We start from the raw sequence: 18,532 nt of genomic DNA, 5'->3' as shown, positions 1-18,532 counted from the left end.
TATGCGTAAATTGTTCGTCCGTTTTCGCTGTCGGGTTAATAATAATAATAATCGTTGGCGTAACAATCCATATTGGATTGGAGCCTTGAAATGTGTTAGAGCACTTCTTTCAAGACCGTAATGGTACACTACAGTACACTGTAGGAGGCAATGTGGTTAGCATTGCGCTCGCCCGAGATTATTACCCTGATTTCACTTAGGTACTCATTCACAGCTGAGTCGACTGGTATCCGACGTGAAACCAAGATACAAATCCCACTGCTTCCAGTGAGATTTGAACCGCGACATTCCGTACAACAGCTTTGTGCTCTAATCACTCAGCTATCTGGACACCTTTGTCGGGTTCGTCGTTGTAAAATCCATCCAAGAGTACTTATTTCATCGCTGTTTATGTCACGGAGTGTTAGAGGTGTCAGTGAGCCCCCCAACAGAATTACTTGATGCATAAGAGTCGGGGAGGAGTCTAAGTTTCTCGTGAAGTCCTAGGGGGAACTTAAAGACATTACCAGAAACCACGTGTGTCCATGACAAGTAATTTATCTTGTATGCTGAGTCCAAAAGCATGTCTACGTGCCTGAACCCCATTCACGTATCAGAATAATATTTCCTTTCTCTGGAATCCGTAATAAATTTTGATTATTTCTTTGGAAGTATGTTTGAATACTTTATGGCAGATGATCAACCAATTTCAGCAAGTCAACCTTTCATCCATAAATAACATGAAAAATCTTCGGAGGGTTGTTAATATCCTGTAAAACTAAAATAAGGCCCTGTACTTTTTGAGAGTTCTGATTAGAAACTACTCCATCGTTACCTCCCAAAAATATTTTTGAAAACAAAGCACGAGCTGGGCGGGAATAACAGACTGGTTTGCGGAATTCCGGAAGGGAAGGAGGGACTTATTTGTCTTCTTCTTCTTCTTCAGCCTTTGTCCCACAAACGGGGTCGGCTCGTCGTGATCGTGATATTACATGTCTGAATTTTGTTTAGAAGTTGTTCATTACTTCTTTGTCGAATTCGAAGTCCAGTTCTTTGTACAGAGCCATCGCTGGAAAAGTGATAAAATGGAAGATACAATAACGCTATTTGCTTCGACCAATCTAGGTCTAAACCAGGCGATTTGATTTAGTGTTGAGAAAGGTGGGGCAACTTCTGATGAGCCGTCTCTGCCTTGGATGAAGCCTTTATTTAGATTCTAGGAAAAATTTAATAAAACACAAATCCTGAATTTTTATTAAATTTATTGAATTAGTCCATTAGAACTCGAATGTTGTCATGATTTTCCATTTAGATAAACTGTTTTATTTTCGGTTTCCTCCTGTATAGCCATATTGATCGGATCCATCCTTATTATTATTATATTCCCTAGACTGATCTAGATCTGTTTTCTCGCACTATATTGTATTGTTTCGGTAAAATGTTCCTTTGTTTTTGTAAAAAAAGCGTGGTTAGAATTGAATTTGATTTGTGATTGTAACCGGAATATGAAGAGTCCAATGGTAAGCGTCAATTTTTTTAATCGATTTGTTTTTAAAAAATATACAGTACGCTAGTAACTTTATAATGAATATAACAAAAATAATAATAATTAGTTAATATTAATTAAAGATTAAATAACACCGAATTACGAATAACCCATTTGCTTGATAACCGATCGTATCCTGAAAAGATGCAAGCGTTATTAAGTGCCCTCCCTGTGTTGCTAGGTTCTACCCAATTGGCTTGGACTTACTCTTCATAAAATTCTGTTTCTTTGGCTGTCATACTTAAAAGTTCCTCGAGCTTATTGACTATCCCCAGCTCCTTTAACCGCGCGTGTCGCTCTATAGCGTTGGAATCATGGCGATGCACGAGGTTTCCAATTGCAAGAAGCGCGCCAGCTTGCAATTTACCATCCCTATGGACCTGCGGGAGTGAAAAACCGGCATTAGCCTTGTTCCTTGAAAACAGTTTGAGGAACTGAAAAACTTCACTGCAATGGCAAGCTGCGTGGATCATCTTGTGCAAAAGGCGCAAGGCAGTACTTAAAAAGACCTCAAGCAAAATGTTTCTGCAATTCACATTGAAAAGCTCTTTGTAGGCCTAGAGCTGGTAAGCCGATAAAGAGTATTCTTTCTTGTTTAGACGTGAAACAGGTTACACGAAATACTTACCAGAAACTCTCCCAGTCGCCTCAGTATATGTTCGTCTTCCATCACATAGTCTTTAGTCTGCGCTCCAGCTGCAATATTGCCGATGATACACAACGCCTGCTCCTTCACTTCAGCTGGATGCGGAGAATCGAGGACCATGTTGAACGCTTGCATCACCTCCGCCGAGTGCTCCGACATGATGTTGTCAATGTGCAGGGATTTGCTCAGTAGATTTCGAAGTAAGCCTAGAGTTTTCATTATCACACGAGTGTCAGAATCGTTTAGTAATTGGAGTATTCTGTCTGTTCCAAGCGTATCGATGATTTTCGACTTGACATGCTGTTCTGCTTGAAACGCCATATTCATCAGAGCCCAGCTCCCGTTCAAACGCAACGCAGGGTCAGCATTTTCCGTTAGTTTGCATAACATTTCTACGACACCGGAATCCAACATGGGCTCCTTGGCTGGTGAAAATTCTAAAAGTAAATTGCATATTGTTGATGTTACCACGGTGAGAAGTTCATTTGATGGTGATCCGGTTAGAAGGGCCATCAATGGTTTCCAAACTGAGTGGTCCTGGAAAATTACAATTAATTAATCTAATTTCTGCAATTAATAAATAAATGGTAATTTTGAGATTGAAGGGAAAGAATGCTTTGACACACACGATACAATTTTGAGGCAAAAATTGGAAGTATTACTCCATAAACATTCACTTCAGATGCTAGACCAACTTGGAGAATTATCAGCAATTAAAAGCAAAAGTTGGCTGACGGTTTCGTCCAGGGCAGAGACAACTCATCAGACGCTACCTCACCTCTGCCCTGGGAGCAGCGTGACCGAAAGTAACGACAGATGGTAATCGCTCCATTTAAATGTAATCGCAAACATACCCCCATTACGTGTTTGCGAGGTGAGGCAGCGTCTGATGAGTTGCCTCTGCCCTGGACGAAACCGTCAGTCAACTTTTTGCCTTTTTTTGTAAACTTGGGTTTAACTCAAAAAAAGAGGAGTCCGGGAACTACAAAAGAGGGAGTAAGTTGCTCCCCAAGTGGTTCGATCCGTCACTAAGTGGGTGTGTACTTAGGACTCCCAAAAATCCGACCCGACCCGCCACTTTCGATATTCAACTGATCTGAAACTTGTTCAGAGGTCGCGAGGAGGTAGCAACCCTGTCTACTTAGTCCTCCTCAGGGGTCGTCAGCGACCTTTAACGGGTTGCTTACAATAAGGGGTGTGAAGACTCCGAGGTGCTCGAGTAAGTAGTTCTGACCCCTTAGCTGGCAGTGTACCTGCGTTCTAGGTAGTAGCCTTGTGGCGCGGCAGGATTCGCAGCATTCCAAATTTATTTCGAATGTTGCGAATGCGAACAAATAGATGGCGCGGAACTTTCCACTTTGTAGAGCTCGCCACGGGAGTGGAGGACTAGCGAGGAAAGTGTGCCATGAGTTGGGGGCAGAGAGAACCACATGGAGACGGATCGTTCTCTTCTGCCTCTAACCTTGCTATAGTCGGTTGTCTTGAGGTGCAGCCTTTGAATTTAAACTCTTTCGTTCCAATTAGTGGATTTTTCATTCGTAATTGATTTAAACTCTTTGGTTACAATTAATGGAGTTTTAGTTTGTGCATAGAGAGTATCGACATGTATAAATAATTCTGAACAAGTATTTACGGTTGTTTTCGTATTCATTATTTTGGGCAATTTCAAAGCCAGCAATCTGCGCTCAATACATTGCTAGCTAAAGTGGTGACCCCGAAGAGTACGGCAACCAGACCGCAGCGCCAGACGCCAGCACCGCAGCTCCAGACACCATCCAATTCCGACAGCGGTAGGGGTCGTCTTTTTGTAACCGGCACAACGGCCCGGCCGAAAAACAACAGCAGCAGGAACAGCACTCAACCAAACGCCGCAGCCGCAGCCAACATCACCGTCGTAGCCGACACCAGCATCACTGCCGCAGCCACCATCGTTGCCGCAGCCACTATCGCTGCCGCTACAGCCGCAGCCAACATCACCGTCGTAGCCGAAACCAGCATCACTGCCGCAGCCGATACCGTCGTCGCTGACACCAGCATCACTGCCGCCGCCGTTTTTTTTAGTTCAAGATTAAAAACAAAAACCGCCGCCGCCGTCTTCACATCGACACCGTCTTCACCATCGACGCCGTCTTCACCATCGCCGCCGCAGTAGCGAATCATTATTTTAATTTATTTTAGTTGAATTTATTTATTAAAAAAAATCAATAAATATTATACCCGCTGCAGGAGACGGCGCGGAGGTCTGTGCTCGTCATCGTTGGTTGTCCGCTCTCTGGGCGAAGTTCTGGGAAGTGATTTCTTTGTGCGTGCGTGCATTTGTGGGTTCGGCCTGCCGTGTCGACTAGAACAGTTCCACCGCGTCTTCACTTTCAACACTCGCGTCGAAAAGAAGTTTTCGTTTTGTTAGTCAAGATGTCGTTTGACAGCAAAGACGCGGCAGGTCCATCGGACCCGCAAGTGACCGCCCTCGCCGTGCGTGTTCCTCCATTTTGGCGGCGGAACCCGGAGCTGTGGTTCATACATTTGGAAGCGCAGTTCCAAATGTCCGGAATCACATCGGACGCGACCCGCTTGAACTATGCGGTGGTCGGCCTAGATGAAGGGGCGGTTCTTTTGGCGTCCGACGTAGTGAAGTCAATACAAAGTTAGCTAAAGCCTCGAGAAAGCTTCTCGGTGAAGAGCGAACCGCGAATGATCGGTACACGCCGGGGTCCACTGGGAGTCTCCGGAGCCGTCGACAACTAACAAGAGTACGTTCTGCGAAGCGGTCAGGGGGTTATTGGGGGAGAAGGCTCTTATTTTCAGCCTAGAGCCCATGTGCTTTACAGAAATCCAGGATCTTGACTGCCTCACAAAAAAAGGTCGAAGTAGAGGAGGCGATAAAGCGTGAATGCCCAGAGGTAACCAATGTCCGGATAGGTATCACCTCTGTAAATGCTCGAGGCCAAAAGCTCGCCATGGTGCAAGTCCCCGAGCAATATGCGAGGAAACTCCTTAGCACCGAGAGAATCAAAATTGGATGGATAATATGCAGGGTGCGAACGCGGATAGTCTTCACCAAGTGCTACAGATATCTGGACTATGGACACGCGTCAGCAGCTTGCAAGGGGCCGGACAGGAGGACAGCATGACTGCAATGAAACCGAGAGCTGCGTATTCTGCCGGGATCGTGGCACGTCTGGGGAAAGCGTCGCACTCACTGCGGGCTCGGGACGGTGTCCAATTTTGAGGGCGGAATAGGAATGGGCTAGGGTTCAAACAGCATGATCCGCATTTTACAAATTAACATGCGTCGGAGTGCAACCGCTCACCAGTTGCTAGCACAGTTCGCTGCGGAAGCAAATGCTGATCTAGTGCTAATTAGCGAGCAATATCGAAACAAGGACCCGTCCTCATGGCATCTCGACTTATCGAGCACCGCTGCCACCTAGGTTCGGGACGACGTTCGACCTCGTGTTTGTCTGGATTAGGTGTTTAGGGATACCGTTTTTTAGCGTTTACCTGACGCCGAATGAGACGATGCCGGAATTTCGACGCCGCCTTGATACTCTGGAGGACGCCGTTTCGAGCACGGAGGGACGAATCTGGTAGGCGGTGATTTTAATGCCAAGGCCCTTGAATGGGATATGCCTCAGTCAGACGCCAGAGGGAAACGGATTCTAAAAATGGCGGCGAGAACCGGGCTCGTAGTTTTAAACACCGGATCCACGTCAACGTTTCGGCGCCCAGGCTGTGAAGGAAACATCACTTTTGCGTCGGAATCTCTGACATTATCGGTGGACGGGTGGCGAGTCCTAGAAGATTTCTCGATAAGTGATCACCAGTACATCACGTTCGAAGTGGTTGACGCTACTTGCCGGCGACCTCCCCCAGCCTATGGAATGTCGCGAGGGTGAACATCGGGAAGTTCATCGGAGCTCTTGGAGCAGGCAGGGCCGCGCTAGAGGCGCAGCTGACACCGTCGTAAATTCAGTGATGAACCTGATAACGACGGTGTGTGAGGGTTCCATGCCCCCGAGAAGCCCCAGGCGCGACAAGCATTCTATGAACTGATGGACGGCAGAAATCGCCGACCTACGGAGGGAGGGGGAGGTTGTTATCTAGAGAAGATTTTCCTGTGTTTAAATAAAGTTGTTGATGAATCCCGTCACATCATCCACAAGATAAAAAGGCGTGATCGGCGTCATCCATTACAAAACACAATCAGGAGATAATGCCTTCCCAATCTTGTGCTGATAAGACTGAAAACTTCCGTGCCCACTTTGGAACTGGGTAAGAAATAGTCAATCTCATCATGCTTTCCATTCACACCTACGTTGCCAATGAATCGCACAGTCCACCTCAATGTTGCTTAGCAAGAAGGGAAACGGGAATCACTCCTGCGACCACCATTAGAGCCGATTCAGAGACAGTACGATAGACAGACGCCATCCGTCTCTGTACTTGTGCAAAGTGCTTACATAGTGCGCTGCACTCATTAATAGAGGTGGCCTGCTAGGATTGCCGAAGCTCCTGCCTCAGCCTTGTTCGCTGCTGCTCTGATATGCTCGAAAAAGCTCCTTGAGTCGAGCGCCAATCCGAGGTATTTTACTATTTTACTATTATCAATTATCGACTCGCCGATTGATATGGAACGCAGGTCAGAATTCTCTCAATGCAAGGCTCAAATCATGAGCAGCCACCAATCCGCTTACCCGTCGCATCAATATACCAAGTTGGCTCTACGCCTGCTTAACAATTCGTCCTGCTACATGTGCCGCAACATCATCTGCATAACCGACTAGGCGCCACTCTTCTGGCATGTCGAGTCTTAGCAGACTATCGTAAGAAGCGTTCCAGAGATCCGACTTTAGGATGGAACTCTGCGTTATCCTCGACATTATATCCATCCTCCTCTAAGCCCAAGAAGACTACATACAGGACATTCGTCTTCCAGTGCATTGCTTGAATTTGTATATTGGAATAAATGCATTGCAGAAGTTTGACATTCGTCACACGCTTGTGAAAAAATTTCCGCATTTACTCTGGGGCTAGTGTCGTGTATGTGATTCATAGGATGGGGAAGCATACACAAGAAAACTATCTAGGCGTGATGGAGACAAGAACAAGTTAGCTACCTCGTACTTATGTAATGACATTCTATGCCGTTCAGAAACTCGATTTGCTTCTCCTGTATGTAATCTTCTCGTCTGACCCTCTAGCTTTTCATAAAGCAGGGAGCGATTGCTCAGACAATCCTCTAATATCCGTAAGAGATAGTTCGGCACTTAGAATATATTGGATAGTGTGCCTAAGACGTCTTTCATTCTTACTACTCCCCTAAAAAAGCAGCCCAGACTTTGCTCTAAACCCGCGTAGTCTTAGCAAGGTCTCCGGAAGTTTGGTGTCTGCAAATAGTCAAAGAGAGATTATGTTTGATTCCCCGCACCCTTTGCAACAGTTCATTCCAACTTGCTAAGAATCATGCTTGCCTATAAAAGGCTGAACACATATAATTGCACGAAATAGAAGCAACTTCGTGTTGTTGTGATGTCCACCGGTGAACCCGAACCAGCTCCACAACTCTGGAAAAGAATACGATGCAGTTTTCATGGTACTCAGTACCAACAAACCAGAATTATTAGACGAAACTCTTCCTACAAGTTTATAGAGAAGTCTAAGCGGAACCTCAAATTTCAGATCAGCAGTGAAATATTTTACCTTAAGAAACGATGGCACAAACCCCGCCTCAGGATGACTACCCTATAACAAAGATTCATTTCTGGATCTAGAGAAAGCGTTTGACCGTGTCCCACACGAACTCATCTGGTTTGCTCAACGACAACGCTTAGTGCCAGAAGAACTCGTGCGCTCGGTTCAATTGCTCTACCACGATCCGTAAAGTAAAGTTCGAAGTAAGGCGGGTGTATCAAAACCGCTTCGTGTCTCTGTTGGTGTTCATCAAGGAGGCGCCCTCTCACCACTCCTCGTTGCTCTTGTTATGAACACAGTCAGACGGGATATCCAACGTCCAGCGCCCTACACACTGCTTTATGCAGATGATGCTTTCCTAGCATCTAATAGCAAAAATGATCTCGAGCAACTTGTCCAAAAATGGAATGATTGCCTCATTCAATACGGTCTCAGATTGAATCTAAACAAAACTGAATTTTTGACAACCGATCCCCATAAAAGAGGCACAATCACTGTCAGCGGCAGTGACCGGCCCAGGACTGAGCGATTTAAATACCTCGGGTCAACGCTATCAGCCAATGGAGAACTGGATAACGGAATTCCTTCACGCATTTACGCAACCTGGATGAAGTGGCGTTCCACAACTGGTGTTCTTTGTGATGGACGTATCAACGAACGTCCCAAATCTAACATTCACCGCAATGTCGTCGGTCATGTCGCCCTCTATGGTTCTGAGTGTTGGCCGACTATAAAAGGCAATGAACGGCGTCTTGCGGGAATGGAGACGAAGATGTTGCGTTGCACTAGTGAAGTGGCACGTTATGATCAGATCCGCGATCATTATGAGGTTGCACCGATCGTGGAAAAATTGCGAGAGAGGCGTTTTCGATGGTATGGTCCCGCAATTCGCGCTAACGAGAAAATTTGTCTGAACATCGAAGTCGATGGTAAATGACCAAAAGGCCGGCCGAAACAACGGTGGCCTGATACGCTGGATGGGGATTTAAAAGCCTCGAGATTGCACCCAGATCAGGCATTTGACAGAGCCAAATGGCGAAACCGATCACGACGAGCCGACCCCGCTTGTGAACGGGACAAAGCCTGAAGAAAAAGAAGAAAGTTGCACATCTTTTTATGAAGAATATACATACCTGGAAGGTGGTCCGGAGTTGTTGTACTGATCTTGACAATGAATGCAGACATCTGACCGCAGCTAGCCGAACCTGTCAAAATGAAATTCCCGTTCCCATCAATTAAATAAAAACAACAATTACTGAAATTTCCAAAAAAAAAAACTCACATCTGGAGAAACATCCCCCAATCCTTCGAGAACTTTTTCCATCAAACCTTTTGTCTCAATGATTCGCTTTCGGATGTCCTCATCATTGGCCCCAAGCGAAGCAAAACATCGAAAGGCGCCTTGACGTGGAAGCGGTGATGTGCTTTGAAGAAGTTGAGATAGTGATGTAATTAAATGGTTACTAATGGCCGCTAGCCGCTGCAGCTGAGTGTCGATCTGAAATAGGCCCACGCATTATTTAAACTATTCACCCAAAATAATCCACCACATACTTCCGCTAAGTAAGCTAATGTTTCCGCCGACGTAGCCCTAATATCTTCCTTAAATTCATCTGTACAGAGCCGTGCTAGACACGGTAAAGTCTTATAAACAATTCTATTGTCCGATGGTGGTAACGTGCCCGATCTATGGATATATGTAAGACATCTGGCAGCGGAAAGTTGAACTTCCGAATCACAAATACGAGACAGCAATGAAGTTAGAATGTCTGGCAGCGATTTCCCTTCGAAACTAAAAAATGGAATTTTAATGCTCTTTAAATTGCAAATTGATTTGTTACTCACTTTGAAGCGCACACAATGTCCGATACAGAACGATTTGTAAAGCACATTGCAGCCAAGCACTTCAACGCAGGAATTTGTAGGTCGGCATGCTGTGTAGTGATCATTCGAGATAGAAAGTGGATCGCTCCGGCCTGACAAAGGATCATTTGCTCGTTGTAGGACTGGCAGAGTGGTACTAGAATATTGGCAACGCATGCTTGTGTTTGCAGGGAACTGTCAGGAGACGCAAGACCTTGAAATTCATTAAATATGGCTTTGAATATCGATGGAGTGAAAGGAATTTGGTTAGCTCCTCTTACTTAATAGATGAGAAAGTGTTCCCACGTTTGAATAGAGAAGCCCGGTTGGTGCAAAGGGATACCGAAAGATTGACTTCAGTGCGCAGAGGCAAACTTCGATTATCTGCTTGTCTGCATTTTGCGTAGTTATCAAACTGAGCAGTATTTTAACAATATTATAGTCAACTAAAGCTCGTGCTTGATCACCTGTTCCTTTTGCTAGTGAGCCTGTAAGGAATCATTGAAAAACTCGAACTGTTTGAATATCAAAGACTAAAAAATTGCTTTACTCACCAATGACAATGATGGAATCTAGACGAATGTTGAGCGGAACATCGTCATGTGTTAGAAAGGCAATCAGACGAGGAACGATTCCCTGTGAAATAACAGCTCCTTTCTGCCGATTACTACCAATCACCGCATTTTTTAATATAACCAGTGCGTCATGACACTCCTCGTTGTCATCCGAATACAACTTGTCAATGTAAGATCTGGGATCATCAATTTCCTGAAAGTAGAAACATTTTTGTGAGCACTACTACTAAAAGGAGGAGTTTATGAACACTCAGTCGCTTGCATCACTTGGTCCAACCATATGCATAGATAACTATGTATATAAGAAGCAAACATAAAGTGCTAACTTTTGAGAGTCTCGTCGTGTAATTTCTTGTTGAATTACGGGTACAATCATGGAGGATCACGCTATGTTTTCGTATTATTTATTTCGAAATCTACAAGGAGAGCTTTATCAGAAAGCTGAAAGGACAACCAATTTCCGAGATTAAAAGCGGTCTAAAGCGGATAAATTACAACTGGAGCATCCTGAGGGTTCTGAATCGGCTCCGCAGGGATCGAGAAAGATTTGTAGGAAAAATTTATATATTTTGCAAAAGAGAAGACAAGCATTAACATCGTGGGAAAGACCATGGCGCCACAACTCACGACGCAGAAATTTAAAAACGTTTTCGTGATATGCTTTGTTTGATGGACAATCAACCGTCTTGGGCAGTGTTGCGAATTTAGCACGAAAGCTAGGGATATTGCTCTGAATGGGCGCCGCAACACGAATTCAACCAGGCCGTGGTTTGTAGTGAACTGCAAAAGGGGTTGAATCTATTGGAGGAGAACCAAACAAAGTGAAAAAAGTGAGTGGTTTTGCAATAAAATTCACTATTTCACAAATTACTCAAAGCAATCGCAGCAAGTCGAGAAATTGGAAACGTTCCGCCACAATACTCCACCCCCAGCTCAAACCAAAGGAGAGTCTCAGCGAGGAACCAGATGCACGGCTCCCTCAAATCGGCTGCCGCAAGTCGAAACAGACGCATTGCATTTTCTTGCTGAACAAAGTCTTTAGTCGAGCTAAGGAGACACGTTTCACCTTGCTCCCGGCGTTGAGGCTATAATAATGTCTGTCGCGCTCGAGGACTTCGAAGGAGTACTCATAAGGTGGCTGCAGCGACCTCCGAGGAGTGTCCGTCCTAATTAGGACATGCGTGAAGAATTCGTAATCCTTGGACACGTCAATCACGGTTTTCGCTAGTTGAGGAGTAGTGACGTCTTCAGTTTTGGCACTGCGTCCTTGAGCTGACGCAACAGACCGGTAGCATTGAGTCCCGACCTGAGGATCGCTGGGGACCTTCAGGTTCCGCGGGGCTTGCAGCAAATTCTTCTTTATTGACTGTTTGGAAGCCAAGAAGAACGAGTGGCAGGAGCTGGTCGTCTTAGGCCATTATAGCGGCCTTCAGCGTCCTGTGTCACCTTTTTAACATCCCATTGGATTGCGGATGGTACGCGGTTGCCCGGTGGCGTTTAAAGCCGAGGAATTGGCCCAATTCTGAGAAAAGAGAGGACTCAAACTGCATTTCGTGGTCAGTGTTTATAATTGCCTGCGCAGCAAAGCGTGGAATCCATTCCCGACAGAGGGCTTCTGCACAAGATTGTGCAGTAATGTCTTTCAGAGGTATCGCCTCAGGCCACCGCGTGAACCTACCGATAATAGTGAGGCAATACCGGAAACTGCGCGAGTTTCGCAAAGGGCCACTGATCTCGAGGTGGATTATGGAGAAACTTCTACCTCTTTCCTCACATGCTTTGTAATTTTGCACCTCTGGCATGCGATACACTGTCTGGCCCAAGAATTATTTCCTTGTTCATGGACAGCCAGAAATACTTTGCGGTGACTAACCGATTCGTTGCCCGAATGCCTGGGTGTGCCACATCGTGAACGGCTTTCGGAAATCGGCCGGAATATATGGCCTTGTTCCCTTCTCTGAGATCTCACAGTATATATTGGCCAGCACAGATTAGGGCCGGGTTGGGAGTGGGTTTATCCAACCAACGAAGATCTATCTGCCTGCTGGTAATCGCGCCAAGTGAATCTGGCGGGAGGATGAACCGAAGCATCAGCCCGGGGATCGTCCTCCCTACACTGGAGAAGGTGATAATAGGACCCCAAGCTAAGATGGAACAGTATATGCCGAGGGTTGCGTGGCCAATGGGGAGCTTGGTCTCTAGTATGCGAACTCTGAATACCGTGGGCTCCTTCAGTTTCAAATAAGACCCTTACCCTGATAACCGGGCTACCCAGGGTGGACATTCTTGCCGGACTACTCGTATGGACTCAATTACCAAAAATAAAAATAACAAACTAACAAGAGAATAAGAGGTGGTGATGCTAGGCGCATCATCGGAAGACGAGCTGCTGACATCCAGCCAGGTGACAGTAGCCGTCGAGAGCAGTACAATCGGTGCCAGCCGTAGCACCGCTGTGTTAAAACCAACCGCAGGGAGTTTCCAGAGCGAGGCGGCAGAAGGACTAGTGGTTTCCAGCTCCGTCAAACTGAGTGTAGCGAGTATCAGCTATAGTACTCCTAACCAGAAGTCGACGACGCCGGGAGACCCCTCGAAAGCAAAGACCGACAATAATGCCGGTCACCGGAAACCGGCTAAGAAGCGAAGTTCCACTGGGGTCCTGCTCAAGAGCCAATACCAGAAAGCCACATACATATTCTCAGCAAGATTGCTAAGACTAAGGAGGTCGATATTGTCGACTAGCGGGAAGAAAAAGACCTCGCTAAATACCAGGCGATTGTTAAGGAATATAAGAGCAAAAGCCTGGCAAACGAGCAGAAGGTGGAAGCCCACCGCTCTCAAGATGAGGTCGAACAGAAACACAAGCGGAGCAGACTGGGCAAGATATTGTACGCTAGAAAACCTCTCAAGAAATATAAGCAGCAACAGCCAACCGAGAATCCACGAACTACGAAAACCGCCCTCGACGAAGATTCGCATGGATAAGGCCAAGCTCGTTCAATCCCTGTGCCTTCAAAACCCCAGGTTTGCCATGGACTGGGTAGTTATCAAGGAGCAGGAACTCCAGATGAACAGCCAACCTTTCCTACTCCGTATAAACAGAGTGCTTGGAGGCACTGGAGAAGGTATACTATAAAGTGCGGTTCGGAGTCAGGAACGAAAAGGTGGAAGTTTTCCGCTCTGCAAAACCGGTCGACGACCCGGATCCAATCGACATTGCTAACGAGCTGTTGGAGGAGATGAAGATCGTGCGACGGCGACTGACGAACCCTCCCCGCAAGTAGATCATGCTGAGAGTAACGCAGATAAATCTGCAGTACTCGATGTTGATCTCGTCTAACCTACTTGTCTTCCTCCTAGAGGAAGACATCGACATTGCCCTAGTACTGGAGCTTTGTATCGAAAGCGACGGAAGGCCCAAAGCAAATATTACAATTTATTGCACCGCACAGGAAACGCTGATCAGGACAGATCTAGAGTATGTATCCTTGCGCGAAGGTTGGCACGCTTTTCTGTGCCTGGACCTAAGTTCCAGGGGGCTAGTCGGGGTCAAACTGGACTAGGCGGGGGCAGAGAACGTGTATATTTCCTCGACTTACATGGCTCACTACCGATCAACTCCGCCAGAAGAACTACAAAGAACCAACCTATTACAGGCTGCAAGGCATACGCTTGGGGCAACTCGGAAATCAACGAAACAAGTGAGTCATTTTTTGATTTTATAATTAATACAAATCTAACGGTGTGTAACAGGGGCAGTACCCAAACCTCCCATTTTCCTAGCTCGTAGAACTGTGATGGTTGGGAGGAAGTCCTTGATGTCACCCTACTAACCGACAATGGGATTCTGGAGAGTGTCTGACCAGAGATCCTTCTCACATCATAGTTGGATACATTTTAATCTATTTCTCGACACAGAGGTCTCCAAACCTTTCAGAGGCTCCAGGAAGATCAATTGCAGAAAGTTTAATCAAGTTATCAAGAACAAACTCTCCGGTGCGCAAATTGGCACGACAGATGAACTAAAGTCAAAGGTCGCTGCTCTGGAAAAGGCAGTTGATACCGCCTTTAAGGTCTTGCACCTTGCTAGATACAGCAAGAAGACACTGCCACCGTGCTGCAAAAAAGATCTGTCCAGCCACAGGAAGCTAATGTGGGAGATCTTCAACATCTGCTACAGGCATAAATATTGGCAGCCATACAAGGACTGCCTGAAGAAGTACAAGTCGGCCATCAAGACAGCCAAGAGGCGGAACTTCTCCCCATATAAATCTCCGGGCGGAGATGTCATAATGCCAGTCATGGTACAGAAGCAGCACGAAAGGGTTGTGCCGTAGCTTGTCGAGATATACTGGATCTCTAGGATAAGTACCACAGTTTTGGAGTGGTTTTCATACTAACAGGGGGCAGGCGCGGGCATGAGTCTGCGAAGGATTTTCGATAAATCAACCTCACCTCTTTCATGTTGAAGACCCTAGAGCGCGTGTTGGACAGGAAGACGATTATCGAGAGAATGCCTTTCGCAAAGTTGCGTGGTCTACTGAGGCTGTCCAGGAGTTTGAAAAGACCAAACAACAGCTTGTTGATACTACGTTACTTGCATTTCTGGTCAGATGCACCCTTAGCTGCGTTCGTCGATACCTCAGATACAGCGGTAGGCGCCGTTCTTCACCAACGGGTGAATCAAACCTGGCAACCGTTGAACTTCTTTTCGAAACAACTCAACCCAGCTCAACGAAACTACACCTATGATCGTCGGTTACTCATCGTATACCTCGCAATTAAATACTTCCAATATTCCCTTGAAGGCAGCCCGTCCACATTGTTCACGATCCATAAACCCCTTACTTTTCCGCTTAAACAAAAGCGCCTCCTCACCAACTTCGACAACTGAACTTCATCAACCAGTTTACTTCCGACATCCAACAAGTGTCTGGAAAAGTCAACGTCGTTGCATCTAAATTCTCGGAGGTCACAGTCCCCGCCGCGTTCAATTATACGGCAATCGCCGAGAAAGAAGACGCAGAGCTTCAGAGCTTGAAGACAAATTTCAAATACAAATTCGGGGAGTTTTCTTCCTTCGGCTCAAATTCCTATTTACTCTGTGAGACTTCAGACAAGAGACTTAGGCCATTCATTCTGGCCGATTTTCGCAGGGAAGTGTTTCACACAATACACTTGCGCATCCAGGCATCAGGACGACGATCCGGTTTGTCACTGGAAAATACTTCTGGCCGTCCACGAACAAGGACGTAAACGCTTGTCAGACAGTGCACCGCGTGCCAGAAGTGCAAAATCTACAAACACGTAAGAAAGGAAGTAGGCGTATTTCCTACGTCGACCAAGTGTTTCCACGCCATTCACTTCGACGTCATTGACCCTTTGCGAGACTCTTACGGTTTCAGGTATTGCCTCAAAATTATTGATATGTTCACACTCTGAAAGACATTACGGCACAATCATGTGCCGAGACCCTCTGTCGAGAATGGTTCCCGCGCTTTGGTGTAATCATCACGGAGCAGGGAATGCAGTTTGAGTCTACTCTTTGCTCGGAGTTAGGTAAGCCCCTTGGTTTTAAACGTCACAGGACTGTTGCATACCATTCGCAGTCCATTGGGATGCTGGAATGCTGGCATTAGACACTAAAGGCCGCTTTAATGGCTTGCGAAGATCAATCGTGGTCACAGTCATTGGCTTTCGTCCTCCTCATCACCGGGAGGAATTTGCGGCCAGCCCCGCGGAGATAGTGTAACGGGGAATCTGCGACTCCCCTGTGCAGAATATCAGAGCAGGGTTAAGTGACTCCAGCATACTGCGCCTGCTCAGGGACGCGGTTTCAAAACTGCGCCTGCTCAGGGACGCGGTTTCAAAACTGCGCCCGACTCCACTTTCATGACGCCGAAGGTTGACATCCCCAAGTACTTCGAGACATGTTCCCAGGTCCGCATTAGGGTGAACGGTCCTACGAGAGCACTCTTTCAAATTCGGCGTTCAAGGCGGGCCCAATTGGATCTCCTTGTCGTCGCTGAAAGCCTTTACCGAACCGGTAACTCCATTGGCGGGAGCACATCCCGAGCTTCTTCGCTGAATCCACGCGGTTTCAGCTGGGAGCGGAGTGATGTGGCGACTCATCGGAGGCATGAACTTCGACAGCATTGCAGTTGTGAATCCGGCTCCACCGCCACTGCACGGTCGCCACTGCAGCTGGCGACTAGGCACGAGGCCGGCGCCCAAACGTTCCTGGTTCTGGACCAGACTGCCCTCGTGAACGGCTAAAAGTTAAAGAAAGGATCAAAGATGGACTATGCAGTGGGTGCGGGGGTTTCCTTGGATACACACGATTTCGCCAGGTATTCCAAGCGAAAGTACTGGCGATTTTGAAAGTCTGTCGATGGCTGGACCATGATCCTAGCCCCAAGTGTAACATGGCCATTCTGACCGACAACCAAGCGGCCATTAGGGCCTTGTACTCAGGGACGACATCCTCCAGGCTGGTGGGGCGGTGCAGAAATGTGCGCAGACTGTTCAACTCTGACTGTACGCTCGAGGTAGCCCTCCTGTGGGCGCCCGATCATAGGAACATAGCGTGCAACGAGCGCGCTGACGAAATGGTCAGGCAAGGCTCTCCTCTTGGCAGTCCTTTGACGGGTATAGTCGGTGTCCCGCTAGCTACTGTCAAGGGCGGAATTTACTCGCAATACTTAACAGCCGCAGACCCCAATGGCGAAGGCTCACCACTTATGCAAAGTCAAGAAGGATTTCGCCCGCTTATAACAGAGCCCAGTCACGTGAGCTCCAGTGCCAGATGCGTGAAAATGCAGAATACGCCTTTCTGCAAGGGACACTGACTCGACCTATCTTACAATTTGCATTGGGGAACCTGCGGAGAAGAGGAGGAAACCTTCAGGTATTTCCTTTCCGATTGCCAAGCTCTAGCTAGAATCAGGCTACGGACACTAAATGAAACCATTTTTTGGGGACCTTAGAGAAATTTCCAGTTGTAAGATGGGAGGGTTGCCTTCCTTTGTAAATGCTACGGGCTGGCTCTGAAGATCTGAGGCTGGACACTGCCTCCTTGCTCTCATAACAGCAGTCACGGTCCTAGGAGTCTGGGGCATCAAAACGACGCACCACAGCTCTAATTGGATTCCTCGGAGCGGCTACTGATGCCTACCTACCCACTTAGACCTTTATCCTTTTCAGTTTTTACTGCCAGAATTGTAATTGTGGACAGACTTCGCTTGGGTACCGCACCAAAGATCGCCTCGATCACCGAAAATATAAATCAACCAAAAGAATGAAGCTGAGCCTAAAAAAATCTTTGAATATTTCCAGACGTAAATAAACCTCGAATTAGCAAGAACTGTCATCAATTTTCAAATAAGCCACACTTATTGGGACGCATTTATTAGAAAATTGCCGTCGGCTAAGATGACCTGACACATTTTCTCTGCTAACAAGCGGACATAGTGCGGGCACGAATTTGGGGCTTAACAGGAACCGTGAATATTTTTTCTTTTCTTTCTTGGCTTTCACATTGCGAAGCTGGGAGCGGATGCACAATTTTTTTATTGGATGAATGCCCGATTGCGCAAATATCCGCAAATCAATCTCCCACACGACACCGGCTAGCTGGGCACCGATCTGAAACCCCCAAAACTTGGCGCTGCATTTCATCTATTCTGACAGTTTTGAACCAACCAACATGCCAAGCCAGCAGTTCAGTAGTTCACACGCTGGAATTATACTTTCACAGCCTCCTTTCACTCCATCTTCAAATGAAAAAATCAAAATGTTTGCAATGTCAACTTGCCGGCGACAAGCAGCGTCCATGCATGCCGGTCCCAATTGAATTCCAAACATTTCCGAGAAACTCACTTCCCACTCAACACGAATCACTTCACATTGCCTAGATTCGGGTTAAATTGCGTCTTTAATCCATTTCTTCGCAACAGATATATAAATAATAGCAATTTGCGCTTTTGTTTCAACACAAAAATCTTTGCAACTGGTCCAAGAGGTTAGACACGAAGCACTCAGAACGCGACATAATGCTCACAAAACGGATCGTGCAATTACTCAATACAAACCATTAAGCAAGATGATGTGTCCATCATTACAGATGTTATGTTTTTGTGAAATTTTCTTTACGTTCCAGGACAATTTTGTACAATTTTTTTTCACGACAAAAAAAGAACCGAAGACACTTTTGCCGCACCAAAAACTTCAAAA

The 18,532-nt window shown here is 46.5% G+C and overlaps 1 protein-coding gene across 1 annotated transcript; it reads right to left on the bottom strand.

Annotated features, from left to right (window-relative positions):
• Positions 1-1,533: 1,533 nt before the first annotated feature.
• On the bottom strand, positions 1,534-18,529 carry LOC119649879 (armadillo repeat-containing protein 8-like). The gene is made up of 10 exons (XM_038052256.1): positions 18,391-18,529; positions 10,280-10,493; positions 10,007-10,213; positions 9,708-9,939; positions 9,417-9,654; positions 9,145-9,360; positions 8,996-9,067; positions 2,154-2,708; positions 1,733-1,905; positions 1,534-1,661 (listed from the first exon to the last, which is right to left on the bottom strand). The coding sequence occupies exons 1-10, from the start codon at positions 18,415-18,417 to the stop codon at positions 1,625-1,627; spliced, it is 1,971 nt and encodes a 656-aa protein (XP_037908184.1). The 5' UTR covers positions 18,418-18,529; the 3' UTR covers positions 1,534-1,624.
• Positions 18,530-18,532: the final 3 nt, after the last annotated feature.

This window comes from Hermetia illucens, chromosome 2 (genome assembly GCF_905115235.1).
Source record: "Hermetia illucens chromosome 2, iHerIll2.2.curated.20191125, whole genome shotgun sequence".
Classification (NCBI taxonomy): domain Eukaryota; kingdom Metazoa; phylum Arthropoda; class Insecta; order Diptera; family Stratiomyidae; genus Hermetia; species Hermetia illucens.
The sequence above is the reverse complement of the archived record's forward strand: the minus strand, read 5'-3'. Positions and strand labels throughout refer to the sequence as shown.